Source organism: Fomitiporia mediterranea, assembly GCF_000271605.1.
Source record: "Fomitiporia mediterranea MF3/22 unplaced genomic scaffold FOMMEscaffold_4, whole genome shotgun sequence".
Taxonomy (NCBI): domain Eukaryota; kingdom Fungi; phylum Basidiomycota; class Agaricomycetes; order Hymenochaetales; family Hymenochaetaceae; genus Fomitiporia; species Fomitiporia mediterranea.
Genome location: NW_006760389.1, coordinates 1,974,954 through 1,997,719, shown reverse-complemented (window position 1 = coordinate 1,997,719; position 22,766 = coordinate 1,974,954). Strand labels below are relative to the sequence as shown.

General features: G+C 42.8%; 5 protein-coding genes across 5 annotated transcripts; 3 read left to right on the top strand and 2 right to left on the bottom strand.

Annotated features, from left to right (window-relative positions):
* Window positions 1-846: 846 nt before the first annotated feature.
* Window positions 847-2,044, top strand: FOMMEDRAFT_27197 (kinase-like protein; the record flags this gene model as incomplete). The annotated part of the gene is made up of 6 exons (XM_007264628.1): window positions 847-1,086; window positions 1,165-1,296; window positions 1,354-1,516; window positions 1,655-1,727; window positions 1,784-1,921; window positions 1,984-2,044. 6 exons carry the CDS (start codon window positions 847-849, stop codon window positions 2,042-2,044), a joined length of 807 nt encoding a protein of 268 aa, XP_007264690.1.
* A 1,166-nt stretch (window positions 2,045-3,210) lies between these two features.
* Window positions 3,211-4,075, top strand: FOMMEDRAFT_27196 (uncharacterized protein; the record flags this gene model as incomplete). Its single annotated transcript, XM_007264627.1, is given in 6 exon segments — window positions 3,211-3,304; window positions 3,377-3,471; window positions 3,545-3,676; window positions 3,742-3,818; window positions 3,984-4,046; window positions 4,066-4,075. The coding sequence occupies 6 exon segments, from the start codon at window positions 3,211-3,213 to the stop codon at window positions 4,073-4,075; spliced, it is 471 nt and encodes a 156-aa protein (XP_007264689.1).
* A 7,411-nt stretch (window positions 4,076-11,486) lies between these two features.
* On the top strand, window positions 11,487-13,397 carry FOMMEDRAFT_166653 (uncharacterized protein). The gene is made up of 3 exons (XM_007264626.1): window positions 11,487-11,654; window positions 11,709-12,089; window positions 12,147-13,397. The coding sequence occupies exons 1-3, from the start codon at window positions 11,498-11,500 to the stop codon at window positions 13,214-13,216; spliced, it is 1,608 nt and encodes a 535-aa protein (XP_007264688.1). The 5' UTR covers window positions 11,487-11,497; the 3' UTR covers window positions 13,217-13,397.
* Window positions 13,398-13,471: 74 nt separating this feature from the next.
* Window positions 13,472-19,755, bottom strand: FOMMEDRAFT_105091 (uncharacterized protein; the record flags this gene model as incomplete). Its single annotated transcript, XM_007264625.1, has 6 exons — window positions 18,335-19,755; window positions 17,143-18,168; window positions 16,606-17,075; window positions 16,338-16,552; window positions 15,004-16,277; window positions 13,472-14,961 (listed from the first exon to the last, which is right to left on the bottom strand). Exons 1-6 carry the CDS (start codon window positions 19,671-19,673, stop codon window positions 13,472-13,474), a joined length of 5,814 nt encoding a protein of 1,937 aa, XP_007264687.1. The 5' UTR covers window positions 19,674-19,755.
* Window positions 19,756-19,938: 183 nt separating this feature from the next.
* On the bottom strand, window positions 19,939-21,907 carry FOMMEDRAFT_166651 (uncharacterized protein). Its single transcript, XM_007264624.1, has 3 exons — window positions 21,548-21,907; window positions 20,516-21,480; window positions 19,939-20,464 (listed from the first exon to the last, which is right to left on the bottom strand). Exons 1-3 carry the CDS (start codon window positions 21,891-21,893, stop codon window positions 20,039-20,041), a joined length of 1,737 nt encoding a protein of 578 aa, XP_007264686.1. The 5' UTR covers window positions 21,894-21,907; the 3' UTR covers window positions 19,939-20,038.
* Window positions 21,908-22,766: the final 859 nt, after the last annotated feature.

Sequence of the window (22,766 nt, the reverse complement as noted above, 5' to 3'; positions counted from 1 at the left end):
CCGTACATGAAACTCGGGTATAAGTGATCATCAAGAGTATTATAAGCTCAAAGATGAGAGTTGCTAGAATACTGAACAATGGAGATTAGACATAAAAGGCAAGCCATTTACTTTATTGTTTTATAGCAACACTCGATTGATTCATTAACCAAGTGCAAACGGTCGCCAGAGGATTACTAGCTCTCGACTATACAAAGCGTTGGAGAGCATCCCACATGCTTGCATTGAGTGTCAGTCCTCTGAAATCCACTTCTAATTAAGTTTAAATATGCTAACTAGACTCCCTTTTGTACTATAGTGGCTGAACTAGTAGATTTCGCATTTACAGTCTATCTTTTACTATGACTAGTATCACTCATTGACACTTAACGCTTGTAGGCGTACAATGTTCAATGCAGTGGAATTCATCAATCTTACTTAAAAGCACGAGTCTGTCAGTGAGAAATACATTTAGGTGGTAGAACAATTCGATATCCAAAGGTTAATTTAGCTCAGTCTGAGTATATTCTACAATAATCAGAACTTCTTTGCTTATTATGTTTGTGTATCTTGTATTGTCTCTTACATTGCAGGTATGACCCACCGAGTAGTTTGCACACACGCCTAAATTAGCATATCAACATTATTTTAGTACATGCGCCATCTTCCAGATCTACTAAACAGTTATACATTGCTTGGCAGTTGGAAGCAAAATAAACTGAGCTGTATAAAAGCTGGATAGTGCCAGCTTTGCAACACTACTTAACCTTGCTACCAGCCTACTACATTCTAGTAGTAATAGTACAAAAGCATTACTCAATCTTTCTCATTTATTTAATTGTTTCAGTAAGCAGTTCAAGCCGAAAGATGGCTCATAGTCATGGTCATAGTAAAGAGAAGAAAATAACTTATACAGTTTTACCTTCACATACTGTCCAACGTAGAAGCACTCTTCCTACCTCTGAGCACAGTTTTTCTACTCTTGCAAGGTCTTCAACTCTACCTCTAGAACCACTTTATGAACCTGATCTTCTGAGAATTGGAAGTACTGTAAAGGGATTTACATCGTTAGAAAGAATAGGCAAGGGGAACTTTGCTACTGTGCTTGTGAGTCTGTTCAGAACCTTTTGTCAGTTAATCCAACTATCCTATACATATTAATTTCATCTATACTGGGATTTATAGAAATGCCGGAGAGAAAAGTCGTCGAAAGTAGTGGCAGTAAAAGTGCTTAAAGGAGATGGAACAGATACAACAAGAAGAAGGCAGTTAAATGAGTGGGATACAATGCGAAGAATTGGTGCAAATAAAAACATTGTGAGCAATGTACCTAAATATCTTTACTAATATATTAATACTTGTCCAAAATTTCAGATAGGATTTGATACTCTAGCATTCTTTGAATATGTATGCAATGGATATGTTTATAGATGCATTGCAACAGAGTATGCTGCAAAAGGCACTCTGAAAAATTTTATGAGTATATCAAAACTTTTGGATATTGCTATAGTAAAGTCTATCATAAGGCAAGTACAAGGTATTAAATTCATTACCTTTTTAATTACCTTTTTTTAAGACAACTTAGTGGGGGATTGAAGTTTCTACATGATCAGAATTGTATACACTGTGACTTCAAGTGTGCTTGCCTCTTAATATTGTTGATTTTTATTGACAGGTCTGTTTAGACCAGATAATGTATTAATAATGAGCTATGATCTGCTAGAGTTGAGAATTGCAGATTTTGGATTGTAAGTCATTAAAATCAACTATATTGCATTACTGAGTAATTATTCTTGCTGTCTAGATCCAAGTGGATATCAAAGGGCTATTCAGAGCAATTAATTGCCTCAGCTGGTGGCAATGTTGGATATTTTCCTCCAGAGCGTGTAGAAAATCCAGAAAAGCAGATTATATGCCCTGGATCGGATACGTTTCCACTTGGGTAAGCAGAACAATCTCGGGGCACCCTGTAGCAATCTTGTACTGTATCTTATCTTGTTATAGTATAATACTTTGGGAGTTATTCCATGGATGGCAAACATTTCCCTGTGATACCAGTCTGTAAGTTGCCTTACCCTGTTCTGGAGATCGGCTCTGACATGGAAGTTCTAGCAAAAGAAAAAAAATCGAGTTCTATAAACTTAATGATGAGTGGCACTGGGATACGAAACAGTGGAAAGTACACATAAATGGCAAGTTGTGTATTTCTTTGTTTCACAAAACACTTGGCTAATCAATGCGATCAAGCACAAACTGTAGCAAGAGGTTTACTAGCTCTTGACTATAGAAAGCGATGGAAAGCATCCGATGTGCTTGCATCAAAAGTCAGTTCTCTGAAATACACTTCTAAATCTGCTCATAATTGTTGACCACGTCCCTCTCTACACTATAGTGGATGACTTAGTTAATTACATACGTAACTGGTGTTGCTGATTAATACTTAACGTCAATAGACACTTGGTGATCAATGTAGTAGTGTCTTGTCATACTGTTAAAATACATATACAAGAGTTTCATCCAGAAGCCCGAGTATACATGATAAAATCAATCATGCTGTCAACATTAAGTGCTTGAGAAGACATTGTTGAACTGGTCCCTACTGAACATTTAATATCCAAATAAGACACTGAATTGCAATATTGTGTGTTTGCTACTTACTATCCACCCTTCACACATATCACAACTCTGCACTGCTGCTTAACCTAGACTACAATCAATTGTTCTGCTTAACCTTAATATTGATTTATTTCACATCAAACTGATTATTCCTGAATTTCACAATCTGTAGTGTGCAATTAATTACAGGTGTGATTCACAGTATAATATCTCTCAGAGGCTTAAGTTGTTTCCTAGCATCATTGCAAACAACATGTCCGTTACTGTGTGATGTGATGCCACCTGCTCGATCTGATGAGCAACAACACTTTGCTCAATTACTTATGTACAAGATGATTTCTGGTAAACATGACACTATATGTGACATGCATTAAAAAGTACCTTTTATTGTCTAATGAGAGATTCACATCAATGCACTTATGCATACCACACAGCTATATGCCTGCTGTGTACCAGCAAAATACTACAGTACATAAGAGCAGGATGTGTACTATGATGGTGACAATACATTTCTGTTTATTCCACACTCCTTTTACTGCTCCTTAGTTGTAACAATACAGAAACTGCAACACTCTCAAATGTCTTTATCTCTAACACAAGCAATACGACTCTAAGATGCCTCATCATAAAAAGGAAAAGAAGAAAGAGAAACTAGCTATTGTGAAGAGAGTATCAGCTCAGACAGGCTTATCTACATATACAACCGAACGTAGAAGCTCTGTTCCAACTTCTACTTATTGTGTTTCCACTTTAACTAGACCTACAACTCTACCACCACAAGCATTACATGAGCCCGACCTTACAATAATAGGAAGTACAGAACAGGGATTTTTGTTGCTAGAGAGGATAGGCCAGGGACACTTTGGTACAGTATTTGTGAGTCTATTAAACAGTCTCTGTAAGCTAAACTATTGTATATCTTACTACCATCTACTTGCAAGATTGGTAGAAATGCCAGAAAGAAAATTGGTCTGAAGTCGTGGCAGTAAAAGCACTCAAAGGAGATGGGACAAGCAAAACACAACAAAAGCAGTTAAATGAGTGGGAAACAATGAGAAAAATTGGGAGACATGAAAACATTGTGAGCAACTAGTAGTATCTTTTATTGATTTGTATGTGTTAAGTTAGATTTAAAACTCAAGATAGGATTTAGAACTCTTGTTTTCTTTGACTACATATGAAGCTGCAAAAGAATGTGTGAGTCAGGCAAAATCTATTATAAGGTAAGTACTTTATACAGTACATTTTATTTGTATACTTCCAAAGCTCCTCTTGAAGGCAACTCTGTAAAGGGTTACAATTCCTGTATGATCAAAATTGCATTCACTGTGACTTCAAGTGGGTACATTTCTTAAATAATTTGATCCAACATTTATAAATTTGTTTAGACCACAAAATGTTTTGCTAATGAGTGTCAGCACATTAGGACTTAGGATTGCAGATTTTAGAGTGTAAGTTATTGTATTGTAGAACATATTAAGTTCCAGAGTAACAGGGTAATAGAGCCAAGTGGATACCTGAAGATTTGACAAAGCTTATAACTGTTATGGTTCTCTGCTCTCATACCTTCAGTTCCAAGGGTTCTACACCCTTCTGTACCAGAACTCAGGACTTTTGTCCCTTAGGGGCACTGTCTATAGACTATATGTGTACTGACTCTTGCTACTACCCTTCCTTACTTTATCATTCCATTCCTTTGACCACCCCTTCATTCTTTGTATCATTCTATAGTCTCTTACCCTTTGTCCATCCCTTCATTCTTTGTACCTTTATCTTTGACATTCCTTTCTTTCATTCTTTGTAGCTTATCATTCTTAAGTAGCTCATACTCCCTGAGTACTCTTGTGTAGTTTAGTATATATAGGTGTACAAGATCAGACTAGTCCTGTAGTCTTGATCTTGTCTACTCTAGGTAGTCCTGTACTCTTAGACTCACTCTATATACTCTACTCTTGTCTTACTCTCTCTCTCCACCTGTTCTGTAAGTTCTAACTATGTTCTAGTACTTACATTCTGTATTTCTGTTGTGTAGGATAGTTGTAGCCTGGGTCCCCTTACTGAGCCTTTAGGTCCCCTCTACACTGTTACTAACATCAGATTAAGACTACCCATTACCACCCTACAACTCTCCTATGTTTCAAGCATTAGTACTTACTATTGTATCAATCTCTTTTCTTTGTCCTAACCCTTTTACATTTCTAAATTTTAAACTTTTACTACCCTTCTTCTATTCATTACCCCTTTTAGTTTAGTGCTGATTCCTTTGTAGTATAAACATAGACCCTCCTACACTGACTGTCACCCCTACTGTCCTACCAGATCAGTAGTTACAAGTAGAACTAGCTTAATATGTGTAAACCTTCATCTAAGAGGCCTTTACTAACTACATACCCCCAGCCCCTTTAGAACTCATTCTAATTGTTCTGGAAGTTGCAACCTGTTCTAGAAAGAAAGTACATGTAGCCTACCCTTTAGACTTTAATAGGTAGCACTTTGAGGACTTCCAGTACTAAGTTAAACTATATGTAGCTACTACTTTGACTAATCTATCCTCAAATCTTGATTGTGTCCTATTTGTCCTCTCCTTCATGAAGGAAGGTAACACAACCACCTGAGCCTAGAACTGGATTGAAGACTATTAGATTAGAAGCCTGATCTGACTTTAGAATGATGAGTCATACTTGGAATTCATAGGGCAGCTCTGTACTTCCTTCATTAATCTGAATAAGAAGTACAATGTGTAGAACAAGCTTGTGTCTCTGTGACAGGGCAAACATTCTACTAATGCCTTCTTTCAGGAGTTTGATATTCTAGCCTAGAAGGTAGGATTTGTACTCAGGTTTGATAATGTTCTTATTAGAATGCTTGAAAAAGCTCTTCACCTAGAACTGCTTAATAAGATTCTTAGAATGACACTAGAACTAGTCACTTACACTGAGTGGAAGACACACACTATCTCCTTTGACTAAGCTACAGCTTGGATACATTAAGTCTGTACAGAACACTTACACATGTGTTTAGCTCTAACAGTTCTGAGCTCTCAGATTGATCTGCCTATAATTTACAATCAATCTGTTCTGATAGACATTAGAGAAGCCTGAAAGTAAGGAGCATACTTTGTCTACAGAAAGTCAGAACACTAGATTAAGGACTGTCTACAGAAGTGACAGTATATCTGTCAGGTTATTAGAGTAATAATAAGTAATAAGTAGGATTTGTAGTAAGAAGCCTTTTCCACAAATCTGGAAGTCACCTCAGAACTCCTAGACTCTAACTATATACTCTAGGATTTTGTAAAGGCTTAACAGTAAATACAGTACTAAAGGGCTATGACTCAGATTTTTTAATGGTCACTTTTGATTCAATAGACACTGTAGGATTAGAAGTAAATAAAGTAAGAAAAGTAGAAAAAGTAGAAAAAATAAAAAAATAAATTAACAAAATTATTTATTAGAAAGAAAAAAGTCAGAAACAAAAGTAGATAGTTCTCCTATTTCTTCTGATTCTTTTGATTCTTCTCTTTACACTTTATCCAAGTCTAAATCTACACAATCCAACTTACTACTTTTGTATTCTAAGATCTCAGAATGTTCAGAACACTACTTAGCCCTATTTACTACTTAGTAGTTTGTCTATAGTATTAAGTAGGGATAGTCTCAGCTGAGTTTACAACTAAGGACATGAGTCTGTCCTTGTTGAAAGAGAGAGGTTAATGAGGAAATGTTAGTGTATATACTTACTCTCTTAGACAACAAGACTGTACAAGCTGTACATTCCCTTTAGAACAAGTAGTAGTTTATCTGAGAATGTTCTAAGTACTAGCTCTAGGTCTCTATCCTCTTAGCTCCCTTCTTAGGATCCCCCCAGATTTGAACAATAGCTCTAGTAGACAGTAAATGTACTAGTTTGTACATTAATAAGGCCTTTGTGTAGGAACACTACCTCTCTACTTAATGTGTTCTACTTTCAATCCTAGTATATAATACAGACAGAACCCTAAACCAGAATGGTCAGATTACTGAGTTTGTCCAACTACAGATGACTATTCAGGATTATAAGGAAAGTATTGAGTTTAGAGTTACTAACCTTAGAAAGACAGATGTCTTTATTGGATTCAAATGGCTTAAGGCTTACAACCCTACTATTAACTAGTTAGAGTAGATGCTTGTGTTCAATTAGTGTCTCAAGTCTTACAGCTATCTTGTATTACTGTTCTGAGTAGATACAGACACTTCTAATGTTACTAACAGTTCTAATAAAGGTGACTAGTTGTTCTTCTTTGATTAGGATAGATATGTGAATACATATTTTAGTCAAAGTAGAACAGAGTTGATCTAAAGGATGTCTGAGACAGAACTAGTCTAGAACCCTCTCAGAACAACTCTACTCTAGAACACACATAGACTCAGCCTGCCAGATTTTGTTTAAGAGTTCCCTAAAGTCTTTAGTAAAGAGAAATTCAACCAGCTTCCTAAACACTGTTTCTAGGACTATGTAATTGAATTGACTAAGGGTTTCCAACCTAAGGATTGTAAGGTCTACCTACTTAACAGAGACAAGTAGGAGGTGCTTAACAAGTTCCTTTAGGAAAATCTTTAGAATAGCTGGATCCAACCCTTAAAGTCTCTTATAGCCTCCCCTTTCTTCTTTGTCAAAAAGAAAGATAGAAAGCTTTACCTAGTCTAGGATTATTATTGTCTTAATGAGAGCACTATCAAAAACAAGTACTTGCTCCTCCTAATTTAGGAGCTCATTAATAAGACACATACATTCAGAGTTTTTACTAAGTTAGATGTTTAATAGGGATACAATAATATTTGGATCTAAGACAGAAATGAGTAGAAGGCTGTGTTCCAAACTAATCACAGATTGTACAAACTAATTGTAATGTTCTTTAGACTAACTAACTTGCTTACAATGTTCTAGTCATTCATGAATCACATTCTTACAGATCTGATTGACTTAGAGTATGTTAGTGTGTATCTAGACAACATTCTGATCTTCACCTAGACAGTCAAGTACTATTGCTAACTAATCTAAACAGTTTTACAACAGCTCTAAGATAATAAACTGTTCCTCTAAAAAGTAAAGTACTCTTTTACACAGGAGTCAGTAGATTATCTAAGCTTTGTGATTGGTGGAGGAGAGGTCTGTATGGATCCAGTAAAGGTAACTACAGTTTGGAACTGGTTACAACCTTAGAACCTGAAACAGGTCTAAGTATTCCTTAGGTTTGTAAACTACTACTAATACTTTATTCAAGACTTTAGTACTATTGTCTGACCCCTTTACAATCTCACCAGCAAAGATGTTCCTTAGTAATAGAATGATTAGTAGTAGTCTGTGTTTGAGTCTCTCAAGTAGACTATTACTAGCAAGCCTGTATTAGTAGTTCTAACAGTTGTAGACAAGTTCTGAGTCAAAGCTAACTCTTCTGACTTTACAAATAGAGTAGTACTGTTCTAGTTTATTGACAGAAAGTAGTGTTCAATAGTGTTCTGATCAGAATCCCTCTCTGTAACAGAACAGAACTACTCTATTTATAATAAGGAACTCCTTACAATTGTCTGTTCTCTAGAGGAGTAGTGTTAATATCTTCTTAGTACTATACAGAAGTTTAAGATTTAGAGTGATCACCTTAATCTCTAGTACTTTCAGACACTTTAGAAGCTTAACTACTACTAAGCCTACTGAATGTTAGAACTGTAGGACTTTAACTTTATACTAACTCACAAACCTAGAACACAAATGATGAAAACTAATTTACTCTTAAAACAAGTAGGTTATAAAAGGGGGGAGAATGATAACAAAAATCTTGTTCTCCTAGACAATTCCTGTTTTGTATCTAAGACAATCTAAGAGATCTGACTTGAATCCAAGAATGTTGACTTTGTTACTCACATATAGTAAGCTCTAAGACACACACAGGACTAAGTTGTAGTAAAGTAGTTAGAGAAGTAGGCAAGGGATTAGGAGGAGGATAAGGATGGACAGGTTTACTAGGAAGGCCAACTGTATGTTCTAAAGGATTGGAAGCTGTAGGAGGACATTATTTAAGCTTATCACAACAATCTAACTATAGAACATTTAGGCTGACACAAAACACAGGAACTCATTACTCAGAACTACTAGTAGTCTAGAATGTAGAGGGAAATCCTAAAGTATGTGACTAGTTACAATATGTGCTAACAGACTAAGGCTTACTAGACAAGGGTTTAGGCTCCTCTACATTTGTATTAGATTCTAGATCACTCTTAGGAAGAAGTCTTAGTAGACCTGATTGGTAAGCTACCTGAGTCTCAGGGTTACAACACTATCTATATGATTGTTGACTGATTCTCTAAGTAAGTCTATACAGTTCCAACCTGAACAGAACTTACTTCTAAAAGTATAGTGTGTATTTATCAGGATCATGTTTTCTAGTTGTACAGACTCCCTTAGAAGCTCATTCATAATTATGGACCACAATTTGAGTCAAAATTTATACAGGACTTGTATGTACTTCTTAGAATTTAAGGGAACCCTTCTACTACCTATCACCTGTAGACTGACAGTCAAACTGAGTGAGTCAATCAGGAGATCAAACTCTACCTCTAAATGTTCATTAATCATTAGTAATCAGATTGGTCTGAATGGTTAGCTCTGACAGAATTTGTACACAATAACTAGTAACACTCTATAATAGGACAGTCCTCATTCTTTCTCAATCATGAGAGACATCTGTACTAGAGGACAGTTCTGAACCAGAACAACAGTTCTGAATCTGTAACAGACTTTGTAGAACAGATACACAGAACTAGGGAGGATACATGAGCTCTTTTGGAAAAGGTAGCACAGGTCATAAAGTAGAACTATAATTGGAAGAGGTCTGTGGCTGAGGATTACTAGCCTGGTGACAAAGTTATACTAGAAGCTACTAACCTGACCACAAATTACTTAATAAAGAAGTTGGACAACAAGTACTTTGGACCCTTCATTATTAAAAAGAAGGTTAGTGCCTCTGCCTACAAACTCCAACTTCTAGCAACATGAAAGCACATACACTCAGTGTTTAACAAGGTTCTACTGTCTCAGTACTATAATCTAGGTTTTCCTTTACAACAAAGACCCTCACTACCTCTACCAGAACTCATTAGTTCCAAACTAGAATACAAAGTAGAGTATGTAGTAGATACTAAGCTAGTGTATAGAAAGCTCAAGTTCCTTATCTACTAGAAGGGATACCTAGTTGAAGAATGTACTTAGGAACCTGTTGAGAATCTCACCCATACTGTTAAGGCAATCTGAAACTTCTATCAACTTCATCTGGGTACTCTGTGTCAACTCTACCTTACAGATTTCCAAACCCTACTATTCTAACCTATACTTGAGCTGCTGACCAAACCTAATGTTTACCAATTAGGATGATTAGTTTTAGAGGGGGGGTAATGTTACAGTTCTCTACTCTCATACCTTCAGTTCTGAGGGTTCTACACTCTTCTGTACTAGAACTCAGGACTTCTGTCCCTTAAGGACACTGTCTATAGACTATATGTGTGCTGACTCTTGCTACTACCCTTCCTTACTTCATCATTCCATTCCTTTGACTACCCCTTCATTCTTTGTATCATTCTATAGTCTCTTACCCTTTGTCCATCCCTTCATTCTTTGTACCTTTATCTTTAACATTCCTTTCTTTCATTCTTTGTAGCTTATCATTCTTAAGTGGCTCATACTCTCTGAGTGCTCTTGTGTAGTTTAGTATATATAGGCATATAAGATCAGACTGGTCCTGTAGTCTTGATCTTGTCTACTCTAGGTAGTCCTGTACTCTTAGGCTCACTCTATATACTCTACTCTTGTCTCACTCTCTCTCTCTACCTGTTCTGTAAGTTCTGACTATGTTCCAGTGCTTGCATTCTGTATTTCTGTTGTGTAGGATAGTTGTAGCCTGGGTCCCCTTGCTGAGCCTTCAGGTCCCCTCTACACTGTTGCTGACAATAACTAAAAGAGGAGGTGGATCACAAAAATACCTTCCTCCTGAACGTGCAGATACCCTAAGAAACCAAATTATTTACTATGGAACGGATACGTTTGCACTTGGGTGAGTCAATAGGGTTGAGAAGAGACTGTAATGATTTCATTATTTATTCTAGCATAATACTCTGGGAGTTATTCCACGGCTGGGATACGTTTCCTTGCAAGACTATAGCGTAAGTTGCTTTCCCTATGCTCGGAAGATGACTCTGATACGAAGCATTTTGTAAAGGAGAAGGACCGAGTTCTATAAGCTTAAAAGTGAGAAGCATTGGGATACGAAGCAATGGAAAGCGGAAATACAAGGCGAGTAATCTGCTTGCTTGTTTCATACATTGCCCAGCTAATGAACGTAATTTGGCACAAACAATAGCCAGAGGATTATTAGCGCTCAACCATACACTGCGATGGAAAGCATCTGACGTACTCGCATCGTCTGTTAGTCCTCCGTCGCTCACTACCAGCCCTGATTAGATGTACTGACTACGCTACCTTCCTGTATTATAGTGGCTTAATATACAAAGCACCTGAACTGCACACTTACCATAAGTTACGATCGATCGCTTTGTATGGCTGGTGCTGTCACCAGATTCAATGTTAATGGACCTTCAAGTGGCGAATGTGGTAGAATCTAGCTGTAACAGTGTATGAGAGCATCTCAGTGAAATACTTATATGTTGCCATGCATCATGATACGAGCGATAGCAATATTGACTCAACTCGACGCTGATCCTTTATGCCCAAATTAGGAATGTGCTGAACTGCAAGTCGCGTGCTCACCGCCATCCTCCCGTCCAGCCCCATACATCATGTTTGTGAACCACGCGCGTCCTCAGCGCGTCGACTAGGACTTATACTCTTTCACCTTGTTTTATCTACTCCTTCAATGTCGACGGAGGTGACTGGCCTTCGTCGGCGTCTAGCAGTCTTCAAGCCACTCAACTCTTCACCCGTTTCTGACCTGCGTGTCATGCATGAGGACGATCATGGTGGCAAAGACCACGATGCAGAGGACATCAGCCCGGAGGAACCGTGCAGTGAGAGTATGTCGCATTCGTTCTCATCGACTTTCTCATGTTCAAGTCGAAGCAACGAAGGCGAATATGAACTTGCAAGCCCTAGCACAGACGCGTCGGGTCAGGATAATATAACCATTGCCCATGCCACGACGTCAGAAGAGAAGCCGCCTCCTATCCAGTCAGAGGTGGCGGATTCAACCCATAAGCTCCCTCCTCGTATGTCAACGAGCGCGCCTCAAACACGCTTTCGTGCTCAACAACGTGGCACGACTAGTTTCCGCAGTGCGAGGCGGGAGCGCGACAATGTATCACCGTCTAGTTCGTCCTGGTTCGGATTCGACCTGTCTATTATCGTTGCCCTGGTGTCACCCATAGGCAACATCTTGACTGGGAACGATCATATCAAGAATATTCTTTTAATTTTGCTGCTTATTTATTACTTGCACGAGCTCGTTGAAGGTAGGCCCTTTCAATTATCGACAATAATTATATGCTGATATATTTTATATTTTATAGTTCCGTGGAAGTTGTACCGCATGTCAATCCCTTCGGAACGATTTCATACTCCACCCGCGAAGGATGCACACCCCATAAAGGCTTCGGCTTACTCCGAGCTTCGATCTCTCGAACTATTCTATCTTGTCCTTACCGTTCTTTCTCCTTTCCTCGGTGCGACTCTACTCAAGTATGTCGCGACTTCGATTTCCGGAAATCCAAATACTTTGTCCTGGTTCAGTACTTCGCTGTTCGTTCTAGCGACTGGCATACGCCCATGGACACATCTTTCAGAGCGCCTCAAAGATCGCAGCCGTGCACTGACGACACTTCTTGAAGAATCCCGTGAAGACACAGAAAAGTCTGCAGAGTATGAGGATCCAAAGGCGGAATTCGACAGCGAAATTTCGGACCTTCGTGGAAAATTCACTTCGATGGACAAGCGTCTGGTAGATTTGAACGGTTCATTTTCTCGCGAATGGGATGAACTTGCGGACGCCATTGACGCCATTGATACGAGTATTAAACGTCATCAGGCAGAGGCGTTCACAAAATCTCAGGACTGGGAAGCACGACTTAGCGTCTTGGAAACATACGTACTTGACCTTCATGCGAAGGACCGCAAAACTCGCATACATTCGGATGACTCTTATATGCGTGGTGCACGGTTGCGAGCTATCTTCTGGGACGTGCTCGCACTACCGTGGACTATCTCAGCGATTGCTTGGGCCTTTGCTTCGAGGCTCGTTGACAAATTCGCTGAAGAAGTTAATCCACATCGCCGTGCTCCAGTGGTGGACAAACTTACTACTCCGTCTCGCTCAAAGTTTCGTGCCCCGGCATTGGAGACTATCATCGAAGAAGATGTAGATGGCCAAGATCATAGTCCACAGAATGGTTTCATCGCAACCGACTCTAGTCAGACGCTCGTATTGGAGGCCACGCAGAATCACGACGATATCGTCGAAGTGGGTTTGAACTTCGCCGTACGCCTTTGTGCCTCTGTATTCTGGCCTCTGCTTTTTACTGCTCGTATGATGCTGTATTTCCTCAATTTGCCCCGATCGGCTCTTCGTGCCATTGTTCATTAGTGTGTATTTCCGGTGTTGTATTTTTTTTTGTACGGGTCGTCTTTTATCATCACTCAGCATCTTTTCAATCACTTCTGCAAGTACTGTATTATTGAGTCCTTTTTGATGGACCTGATTGTTGTACCAAACGCCTTCTTTCTCATGTGTTAGTTGTGGTATTGCCTCCCAAGCTTGTTGTTCCACTTGTTGCCGACTATGCAGTAGTAGTTTACATTGATACGAGATACAGTTAGTAGTAATGGTAGAAAAATAATATTAACTGGTTTGCCATATCTGCAAAATGTCATTGAAAGACTCTATAGTCCAACTCCCAAATGCTCGCTGCTGAGCAGCGATTGCAGCGTGCAGCATAAGCTTAACACCCTGTTCTAAGTCGTTCACTTTGTCTGTCCCGGCAACGCCATCTGGGGGTGCGGTTGATTCATATTTTGCTAGAGTCTCGACTGCCAATTGCTGCAGTACAGGGAAATACGGAGCGTAAGGGACTGTGTGGCGTTGTAAGTACCATGCCAGGTTCCGTTCAACGTCGGGATGAGCAGGACTATCACGCAAATACTCGCTCGATAGCTGGTTCAGTACGTACACACGTAAGGCACGTTGGAACTCCGGTTGTTGCGTTACGGTGTGCAGCTTTTTGTCGACAGCGAGGAGTGCACCGGATACGGAGTTCTCTCTGAGGAGAGCAGGGCGTGTAATCCCTTCTGACCGGCCGCTGAAGCGTCGATCGAAGAGGTTGGAGTAAAATGCGTTCAGATGCACAAGATCTTGTTGGATGAGTGGGAAGTATCGGGATCGTGGGTTAAGGAGACGGGTTCGGTAGAGAGCTAGGTAGGACGTAAGCATTTGGGGTTTGTCTTGGATGATGCAGTCCAGTAGTGCAGCGTGACAGTAGTTGTTGAAGATCTTCTCTTCTTCCGTGATTCCATCGCCGCGACACAGTCTGTCTGCGAAGGCAATGAAGGAGATGTCGTTCGAATGTGATGTGATGTAATGCTGGACATCACTGGCGGGATGAGCCTTGGTGTCGGTCAGCTGAGGGAAGTCGAGAGTTGCGGCATCACCAGTCGACATCCCGGACCGTACAAACAAGCTACGACTACCCTTTGGATCCTCCATATAGCTCAAGAACATTGTCCTTCGCTTGACGAATAGTGTCTGAGACTGAAGAAGACCACCCATGTGACGAGTATTATGAGCGATATCAAGTAAGAATGGCCAGTATCGAGGTGTATCGATCTTAATCGACAGCAGACGGTCCAAACTTGGTATCAACGTTGGCGCTATCAGCTGAGCAGTTCCAACCGCGCCACTCTCCTCCTTGACCCTGATTTTCATTGGCAGATACACGACTTCCTTTGTATCGACATCTCGAGCAATGAGACACCGCGGTTCGACGGCTAGAACCCATAAGTGACGTAGAGCCGGAAGATATGCCCTATTATCCGATGATAAAGCTGGGAAATGCGGGTAGAAGGCGGCTACCATGCACGCAACGGCAGCATCGGACGTTCCAAGTGAGAACCTTCCTCCTCCGAGGAAAAGAAGACCGAGAGCCATGTGTGTCGCCATATGAGAGCCATAGCGAATCGGCTGATTATACATCCCGTGCGCCAAACGAAGCCGTTTCAAGCAGCTAAGTTCCCCAGTTCCAACCATAACCATACCCATGGACAGGGTGACAAGATTAAGACCGTCTCTAGTCGCCGCGCGTTTTATGCGATGATCGAAGTTCGGGCCTAATGAAGCTTTAGTGATGAATAAGAGTATTATTTTATGAATTAACGTACTGTTGTGCCATGAAGACCTCCGGAAGAACTCGTAGAACTCCGCGATAATCGAATAGGCCTCATGACTTGCAGTACCAGCATATTTCAGTGCTAGCGCAAATACAGCACCGGCAGTTACATGGTAGTAGGCAAGTTCAATAGCATCATCCACAGTCTGATAAGGCATCCGGGTCTCCATAATCCGCATGATTTGATCGGGAACTTGCTTCAGTAACCATTCACGCGTTGGTTTGATATCGTTCCACATGATCAGATTGCGTGCTATCGTGCGTACCAGCAGAAAATTGGGCTGAATATAATTGAGTGCAGCAACTGTATCAGGTATTGTGAGCATGTCTGCCACGGCTTGTCGGTTCGTCTTAAGGTACATTAGACCCAGTGCCATTGTCGCCGCAGGTGAAGTGAGATTGACATCAAATGATTGTTTAACCGGTTTCGTTTGGAACACCGCTGGCCCCTCACCGTGAATAAGGACACGAAGACGAGACAAAATGGCAACATCTGCAGGACTCGTCGTCGCAGTCCCTCTGCCTAGCATTATCATACCGAATGACAATGCGGCGGCTACGGTGTATGCCTCCCTAGTTTCATTACCAAATTCCGGCTGCAAAAGATCGGGTCGACTGATCTGGTGCAAGGCTACCTCCGCCATGCGTCGATTCTTTGAACCCAGATATAATAGCCCAATACCGACAAGGCCAGCCGCTTGAGTATTTAATGGCACGTTCAAATCCACATCGGGTGATGGAAGAAAAGCTGGTGTATGGACTGCAAGCAGCTTAGTGACATGCTTGTTACAACTGCCAATATTGGCCGCCGCCAGTCCGAGTAGGACTCCAATGGACGTCAATTCGTGTTTGGGAGTCAGATACCCGAAAGTATGCCACGTCAGCATTTCCTTCAGATGGCCGGTCAACCCAAGTCCAAAAAGGAAGCCTGCATGTTGGGGTGTCAACTCATTCGGTTTATTGAATGAAATCCAAGAACTGTCGATGGCTCCAGTCGAAGGCGAAATTCGCAACGCAGCAGCGACGCCGTTGTGAAACTCCGCCCAGTTGGTAGCTTCCAGCAGCATTTTCCCTGGCTCAGGGGATATGCAAATGTTTTGAGGTTGTAGACGGATAGCCAACTCAATTTTGGGCACCGTGAATACTTCCCTTGTTACAGATGGGATTGTCGCAAAGGTAAACATTGCACGTCCGATGGGCAGTGCCAAAGTCCTTTCTGCCGTGCGCAAGACCTGCATCTGCTGTTCCTTCGCAAAGTCGTGCTCGCTAGACAATCCATGGGACACATTTAGAACGACGTTCCAGTTAAGTGATGGTACAACGTACTTCAAATCTGGACGATCAATCATCCGTATAGACGGGATGTTAGATGAACGCAACATCCTGGCCACTTCTTGCAATCGACGATCCTGACCGAATCGGACATCGGTGAAATCTGTCATCTCGAGTTCAACGCCAGTCACCGTCTCTTCGCCATGGTCAACCGCCCTGTGGACCTCTTCGAATACTGTGCGGTACGCCTTCCGGGAGAAGCCCGATTTCTATTATATGATCATTAGCCGCTGCAAGACTAGCGCATTCTTTGCAGACTTACAAGATGCTCCTTCATTGAACGATAGCCATCGTTGAACATAAGATCATCATTGATTTTCCCAGACTCGGTCAGATCGCTGCGCCCGACGAATTCGTACGCTGCGACAGGCCAATCAGGCGGAGGTCCGAGTTGACATGTACGCGCAGCCTCACGGAGCGGCATGCTATATGTCAACGGCAGAAGATTGAGAAAATCGAGACCGAACTGATGTTGTGCCATCATTAGTACGGTCGCCTCTGCACGTTTTCGACTATCGGACTGTTTTAAATCTGACAGTGTGGTGAACAGTTGGTTGAATTCACGCATAACAGGATGCGGGTCGACGCGTCCATACGCGTTAGACATGTTTGGACGATTAATTGTAGCATCGATTAAAGGAGGTCGGTGCTCAGGAGTCACAAGCAGCACGTAAAGAGCTGAAAAAACGTCCCTGGGATAGATGACTTCGTCATCGTCCGTGATGTTATAACCTAATGAGCGACAATGGGCTATCGTTAATGTCAACTAACTTGGATCCGAGAGGTAGCGTCATCTCACCTGAAGTCCACCCACTTGACGAACTAGGATACAGCCTCTTAAGAAGGTCAGCAAAACCAGACCAAACAAGTTCAGCGAGTCGCAACGTCAACGTCGAAAGTCTTATTAATGCTTCATGTCTGTGGGCCAGAAGACGGTATTCCTCGCCAAGAAAATGTAAACCCATAAGCAAGTAGTACAATGCGTTTTTTTCAGACCGAGACCAATTTTTGTACACCGGAAGGCGGGGTGGAGGCTCGGGCATGGGTATGAGCCTCATAACGGTCGCATCATCTCGCAAACGAGAGTAAGACGAGCTTTTTACAAGTGCTTCCCAAGGAGAAGACGATGACACTTGCGGATTTTCCGTGGACAACCAAGCAACACCCCAGTTCCTCAAGATGGCCTCAGCTACACAATCGAACTGGACGTCAGGTAGCGGACTTCGTAGATTTTCGTTCCAGGTGTGAATAAATGCTGTGTATATTCCGAGGAAATCTTTCGGTTTGCAATAAAGTGCAAGGATATGAATAATGTGAGCGACTAGCTGGTCGGTTGGAGTAAGGTCAACTTTGAGCTGAGCCATGCGGCCATCGGCTAGGATAAGCTTCACGGTTGAAACCAATGGATCCTGCAACCCAACAACCCTCAGATTCCTTGGGTCGCCGGGTGCCGGAGGGCTCGTCTCGTCAAACGGATCGCTATCCATCTCTACGTCTACCGGACTATTCTGTGTCTCTCCGAGTCCCGCAAAATTAACTCGTAATGGGATCTCCATATCGTCAAAGGTGAGTAAAGAGAGACTGAAATCGGCCTTAAGGACAAGGAGATCCCAAGTATGCGGTCTTGTGGCTTTCACAGCAGCTATAGATCGTACTGAATGTCGGGTCGACAGAAGTTCCATTTTGAGTGTATTTTCTTCAGACAGGGCAAAAAGCTCTAAGTGAATCGCTTGCTTGGAAGCAGGAAGACACAATACAACGATGGAGCGCGCCTTCTTGCCGTCGAAACGCTGATCATATGCCGCAAAACTCAGATTCATCCACGCTAATGAACTGTAGGTTATCTTAGCTTGACAAAGAAAACGCGTGATCAGCAGAGTCCACTCACTCCTCGTCATCCAATGTATGTTCGTATAGTCGCTCTGCCCAGTATACTGGTAAAATGGTTTGATTTACTATGGCTGGCGCGGTGATCTGATTCTGAGTGCTACTACGGCGTCCTAAAACCATACGATCCATTGTAGATGTTAGGTCATTCCGTGTCAAGGAGTTCCGCCGTCCTCGGGCGGTTGCTCCTGACGGCAACGACGGCATCCCAGAGCCCGCACTAGCTAGTGATGCGAGTGTTGTCGTACTGGATAACGCAGGTGCCATACCGGGAATTGAAGATAACGGCGGCATTTCATTGAATTCCGCTGCTTGAGTCGGTTCGAAGTCCGGTGAAGGAATTCGAATACGATCACTACGTGCGATCAAGTCCTTCCCACTATGACCCGCAGTTCGTGTTTGTGCATTTGTTTTCTCTCCAGAGGGCTGTCCACGACGATTCGGAGGAGATTGAGTCGGTGCAGACTTAGCAACAGGGAGAGGTTTCGGCGGAACGTAAACATATCTCCAGAGAGACAGCTTCTTTGTGCTTGCGTTTATCGTTGCGAATAGATTGTCGGTGTCGGTCGTATTATGTGACCTCAATGTAATCCATACCAATTGATCTTCGGCATGTACTGTTCGTGAGGCCCTTAGTTCATGAGTATCGACTTCTGCAGTGGCAGGGCTAAAGCTATGTCCACCCTTTATACCCTCAGCCATCCCAATGGGTCGTGGTTCCTGGAACGGGTTTGTCAAGCTGTATAATCTCGGTAATGGATCGGGCTCGTCCAATTCGACAGGCTCAACTACGCGCTGTAACAAGACCCCGTGCGGACTAAGTGGCCACGCTCGATGAACGATGAAAGGCAACGAAAACGAGTACTCAAGGCCGTTCATGAGGAACACCTTTCCGAAGCTTCGAAGAAAGATATATACCCCACGGGCAATCGTTGTGGGTTCTACAGTCCGCATTCGCGCCTTCCTTGCGCGGAAGAATGGTCCAAATATATCCCGCTCTGGCTTTTGCTCAGATGGAACAGGACCGGGATGATCGTCTTCTTCCCGCGTCGAGCTTCCACCAGCCGTTCCACCTGCGTGTATCGTTCCCTCCATCATAAGCCACCCGAAACACGCGTACTGAACGCGCTGGCCTTCCTCCTCAAAATTCCATGATTGCCTTAATATTCCTCCTGCGCTATGTACCACTGTAGTCTCATCCCATGTCAAACTCTCTTCCCCATCCTGACCGTCAACGACTGGGGACGTCGTTGAGCGAAACGAAGGGTCCGGATCCTTACCAGACCCTTGGAAAGCAGCACGGATGGACTTGAGTAGATTCGATTCACTCCTTGGCGCTTCATCTGCCTTCTTCCTGCGAAGTGAATTGAAAAAGCAAGTCCCAGAAGATACTGGGCAGCTGTATGCATTGACAACGATTGGATCGTCGCCTGATGCTGCCATGCTGCTGAGAGTGTTTCGTCGTATGGGACGTTAGCTTGAGTTAAGGGAATTATATTAAAGCAAGATTTTCATGAGCAATCAGCCTGTCATGTAGTGCAACGATACAAGAGTTATCTTAGACGGTAGTCACAGCCAGAGTTCGCGTCCAAAATCCACGCGCATGCATCGCGTCTATTCTCTTCACGTGACCCATTCACCCAAGTGAAAATTGTGATCATTAAAACATTCAAACGACAGATAACAAACACTATGACAAGGGAAAGCACAGCAAATGTAGGACATAAACTCGGACAAAGGGAGACAGAGAACTGCAGTGATTTCCCGTATTATAGAATTACGATTATCCCGGTCTACAATTAAATACCTTACTTCCCCTTGCCGATTTTTATCGAGTTCTTTCGGACTGGGCCCCCAGGCTGAGCGACACCATCAACACCGGTCGACCCGGCGTTGCTTATCGAGTTGAGATTGAAACTGCTCAGTGCCCTTACGCGCTTGGGATGCGGAGGAGGTTGGCGGAAATCATGAGTCTCCCAATCCCATGTTGCGAGTAACATCGCATCCGGTAATACATTGGAGTCTTTCTCATTATGAGCATGCTGCCTATCTTCGCCTCCATCATCCACGTTTCCCTTGCTCTTCCCGGGCTGGTTTGTGCTCCCCTGCTGGTTAGTCGAGTTTGAGTTCCACAAAGCGGGAACACCAGCACCATAGAGGAGTTTTTCCTTCGTCGAGCTATTGACAAGTGGGGGCGGAGGATTTAGTCTAGTAGCTCGAGTGAACACGGGGAACTAGAAAAACTTCGTATCAATTATTTAAAAAAAACCTCATAGAAAACCTACTGGTAGAATCGCCCTTGTGATATCTGGGATCCGAGACCTTGGCTGATAGCTGGGAGGAGCCACGCATTCGTTCGCTGCTATAGACCGCCAAGATGAAGGTGGCATGAATGAGGGCTGATCTTCCTTCCCCTTAGGGCCAATTGGGATAGGGAACGACGGTCCTGGAGCGACTACCCTGGGCTTCGGCGCAGCAGCACTACCGAAGAGAGTGTCTGCGGCCGTCCATCGAGGATTAGAGTATGCCTGATACAACATCGCCAATGCAACACGGTGACGTGCAGGGTTCGTTGACGGATATGATGAAGGGGGGTTGGTGAGTAAATGATGGTATGCGCTATAAAGTGCTGGGTCTTTATCTGGCGTCGGATATTTGCGAGGTTGGAGTTGTAAGGCATGGCTATGGCCTGACAGGGCTTTCTTGTAGTTGTGTCGTTCTGGAAGGAAAGCCGCAGGTACCGATGCCAAGTTCGACGAGTTAGCTTGTACAGGTGTAAGATAGTCAGCAGCAGAAGATGACGTCGTGTCCAACGGCTGGAACTCTTCTGAACCTCCCGACCCGGTAATGAACGCTGAGTGATCCGCTTCCAATTCTGATTTGACGTGAGGTGAAGGTAGGTGATCAACATCTCCGTTTCGAGCTAGCGGTAATGGAGGGAGGTATTCTGGGATGTGAGAGGGGGGATTCCAGCTTGCTAATCGTGGTCGTTTTCTTGATGGGGATGACGGGTTTGATATTGGTGAGAGAGGAAGGACTGGCGACGCCATTCGAATACCATCGATTTCGGCTTCATACATTGTCGCATCGCCATTCATCTTTTGTCTCAAATCGTATTCATCATCTTCGCTGGCTTCTGCGTCGTCTTCGCCCCCGGACCAATGCCCATTCAACTCCATCTCCGGTACTTCTGCGTATACAAGCGCTACAGCGTCGTCATGCTCTATTCTTCGGCCTTCGTTAAGGATTCCTAGACAATACAACGCAGAAAATATGTATCAGCAAGCACTGAAACGGCTGTCTCTGTTTGTACCGACCTTTTAACCGCACAAACCACTCCCTTCGTTCCTCCGTTTGAAATGCGTAGTTTTCTACCGACATCTCACGACCCTCGCCTTCTACATAATCCTTCAGTTCATCGACAGAGACTCCAAGTTCATTTAATGCTAGCATGGCATCTGGTACAGACACAGATGCTCTACCTGCATGCTCAGCATAACGAGCACAAGTGGTCGCAAGGAGCGAAACATATCGAGATAACAGGTCGGTGAGCGCATGAGATGCTTGTGACGAGGAACGACTGAAGTTCTGAGAGTACAAAGTCCTCTGCGTAACTGACTCCAGCGTGGTATTCAATGAACCATCCATTGCAGAGTTGCTCATCTCGTCCTCGGCGCGTGGCTCGTGACGTTTGTCTGTATTGCAGCGATGCGGCGTCCTCCCGTACTTCAGAAACTACCAAGACTTGACCAGGAACGGTTCTTCAGAAATCAAACTGCAATCACAGCAGTTAAGTGATGAGTGGATGTGAGTAGCAGCAGCCTGAGAGCACAACCACGCTCGCGACAAACAAGTACCTGGCAGAGGTGTTGGTTGCCAGATGCGGCAACTTATTACATAATTTACGCTTACTCAAAGAGATAACGCCTTGATTTCTTTTCTTCAATCTAACATATAATCTACTCACCATTCTGCGCTCAAGGACATACGACTCGCAAAACAAAAATATCATAATACCAAGTCTCTTCTCTTAACATCTTCCATCCTTTCTGCTCTCGAGTTATTCGTAATGCCATACCTGTTCGCGTTCACTTGTCACTAGAATTTGACCTTTGTTTGGTTGATGCGTGAATGCTTTGTCCGTCCCTCTTTTATCTTGGATTTAGTTATAGCTTTGTTGAAAGTTACTGAAACTCCGTGCTGAAAAATGTGCGTGCGGAATTCAACTTCGCGATGACAGGGGAAATCCGGAAGTAACATATGGAGTAAGGCTTTTTGGCCGTGATTCTTTGGAGTTGGCTTCGTTATGTCTCACATAGTTCGCGCCTCCAATCATTACAAGCAGCAACTGGAACATAGTGCCTCGAAGCTATCTCGAAATCAAAAGACGGCTGATATGTGATTTCCATGCCAGCCAATACTATATGCCGAGTACTCTCTATTCCATGGCGGAGCGATCGGCTGTTTATTCGTGATATTTTCAACACACCACGTTGTCTTCCTTTCATGTCTCTCCTAGGAGCGCCTAATTGTTGC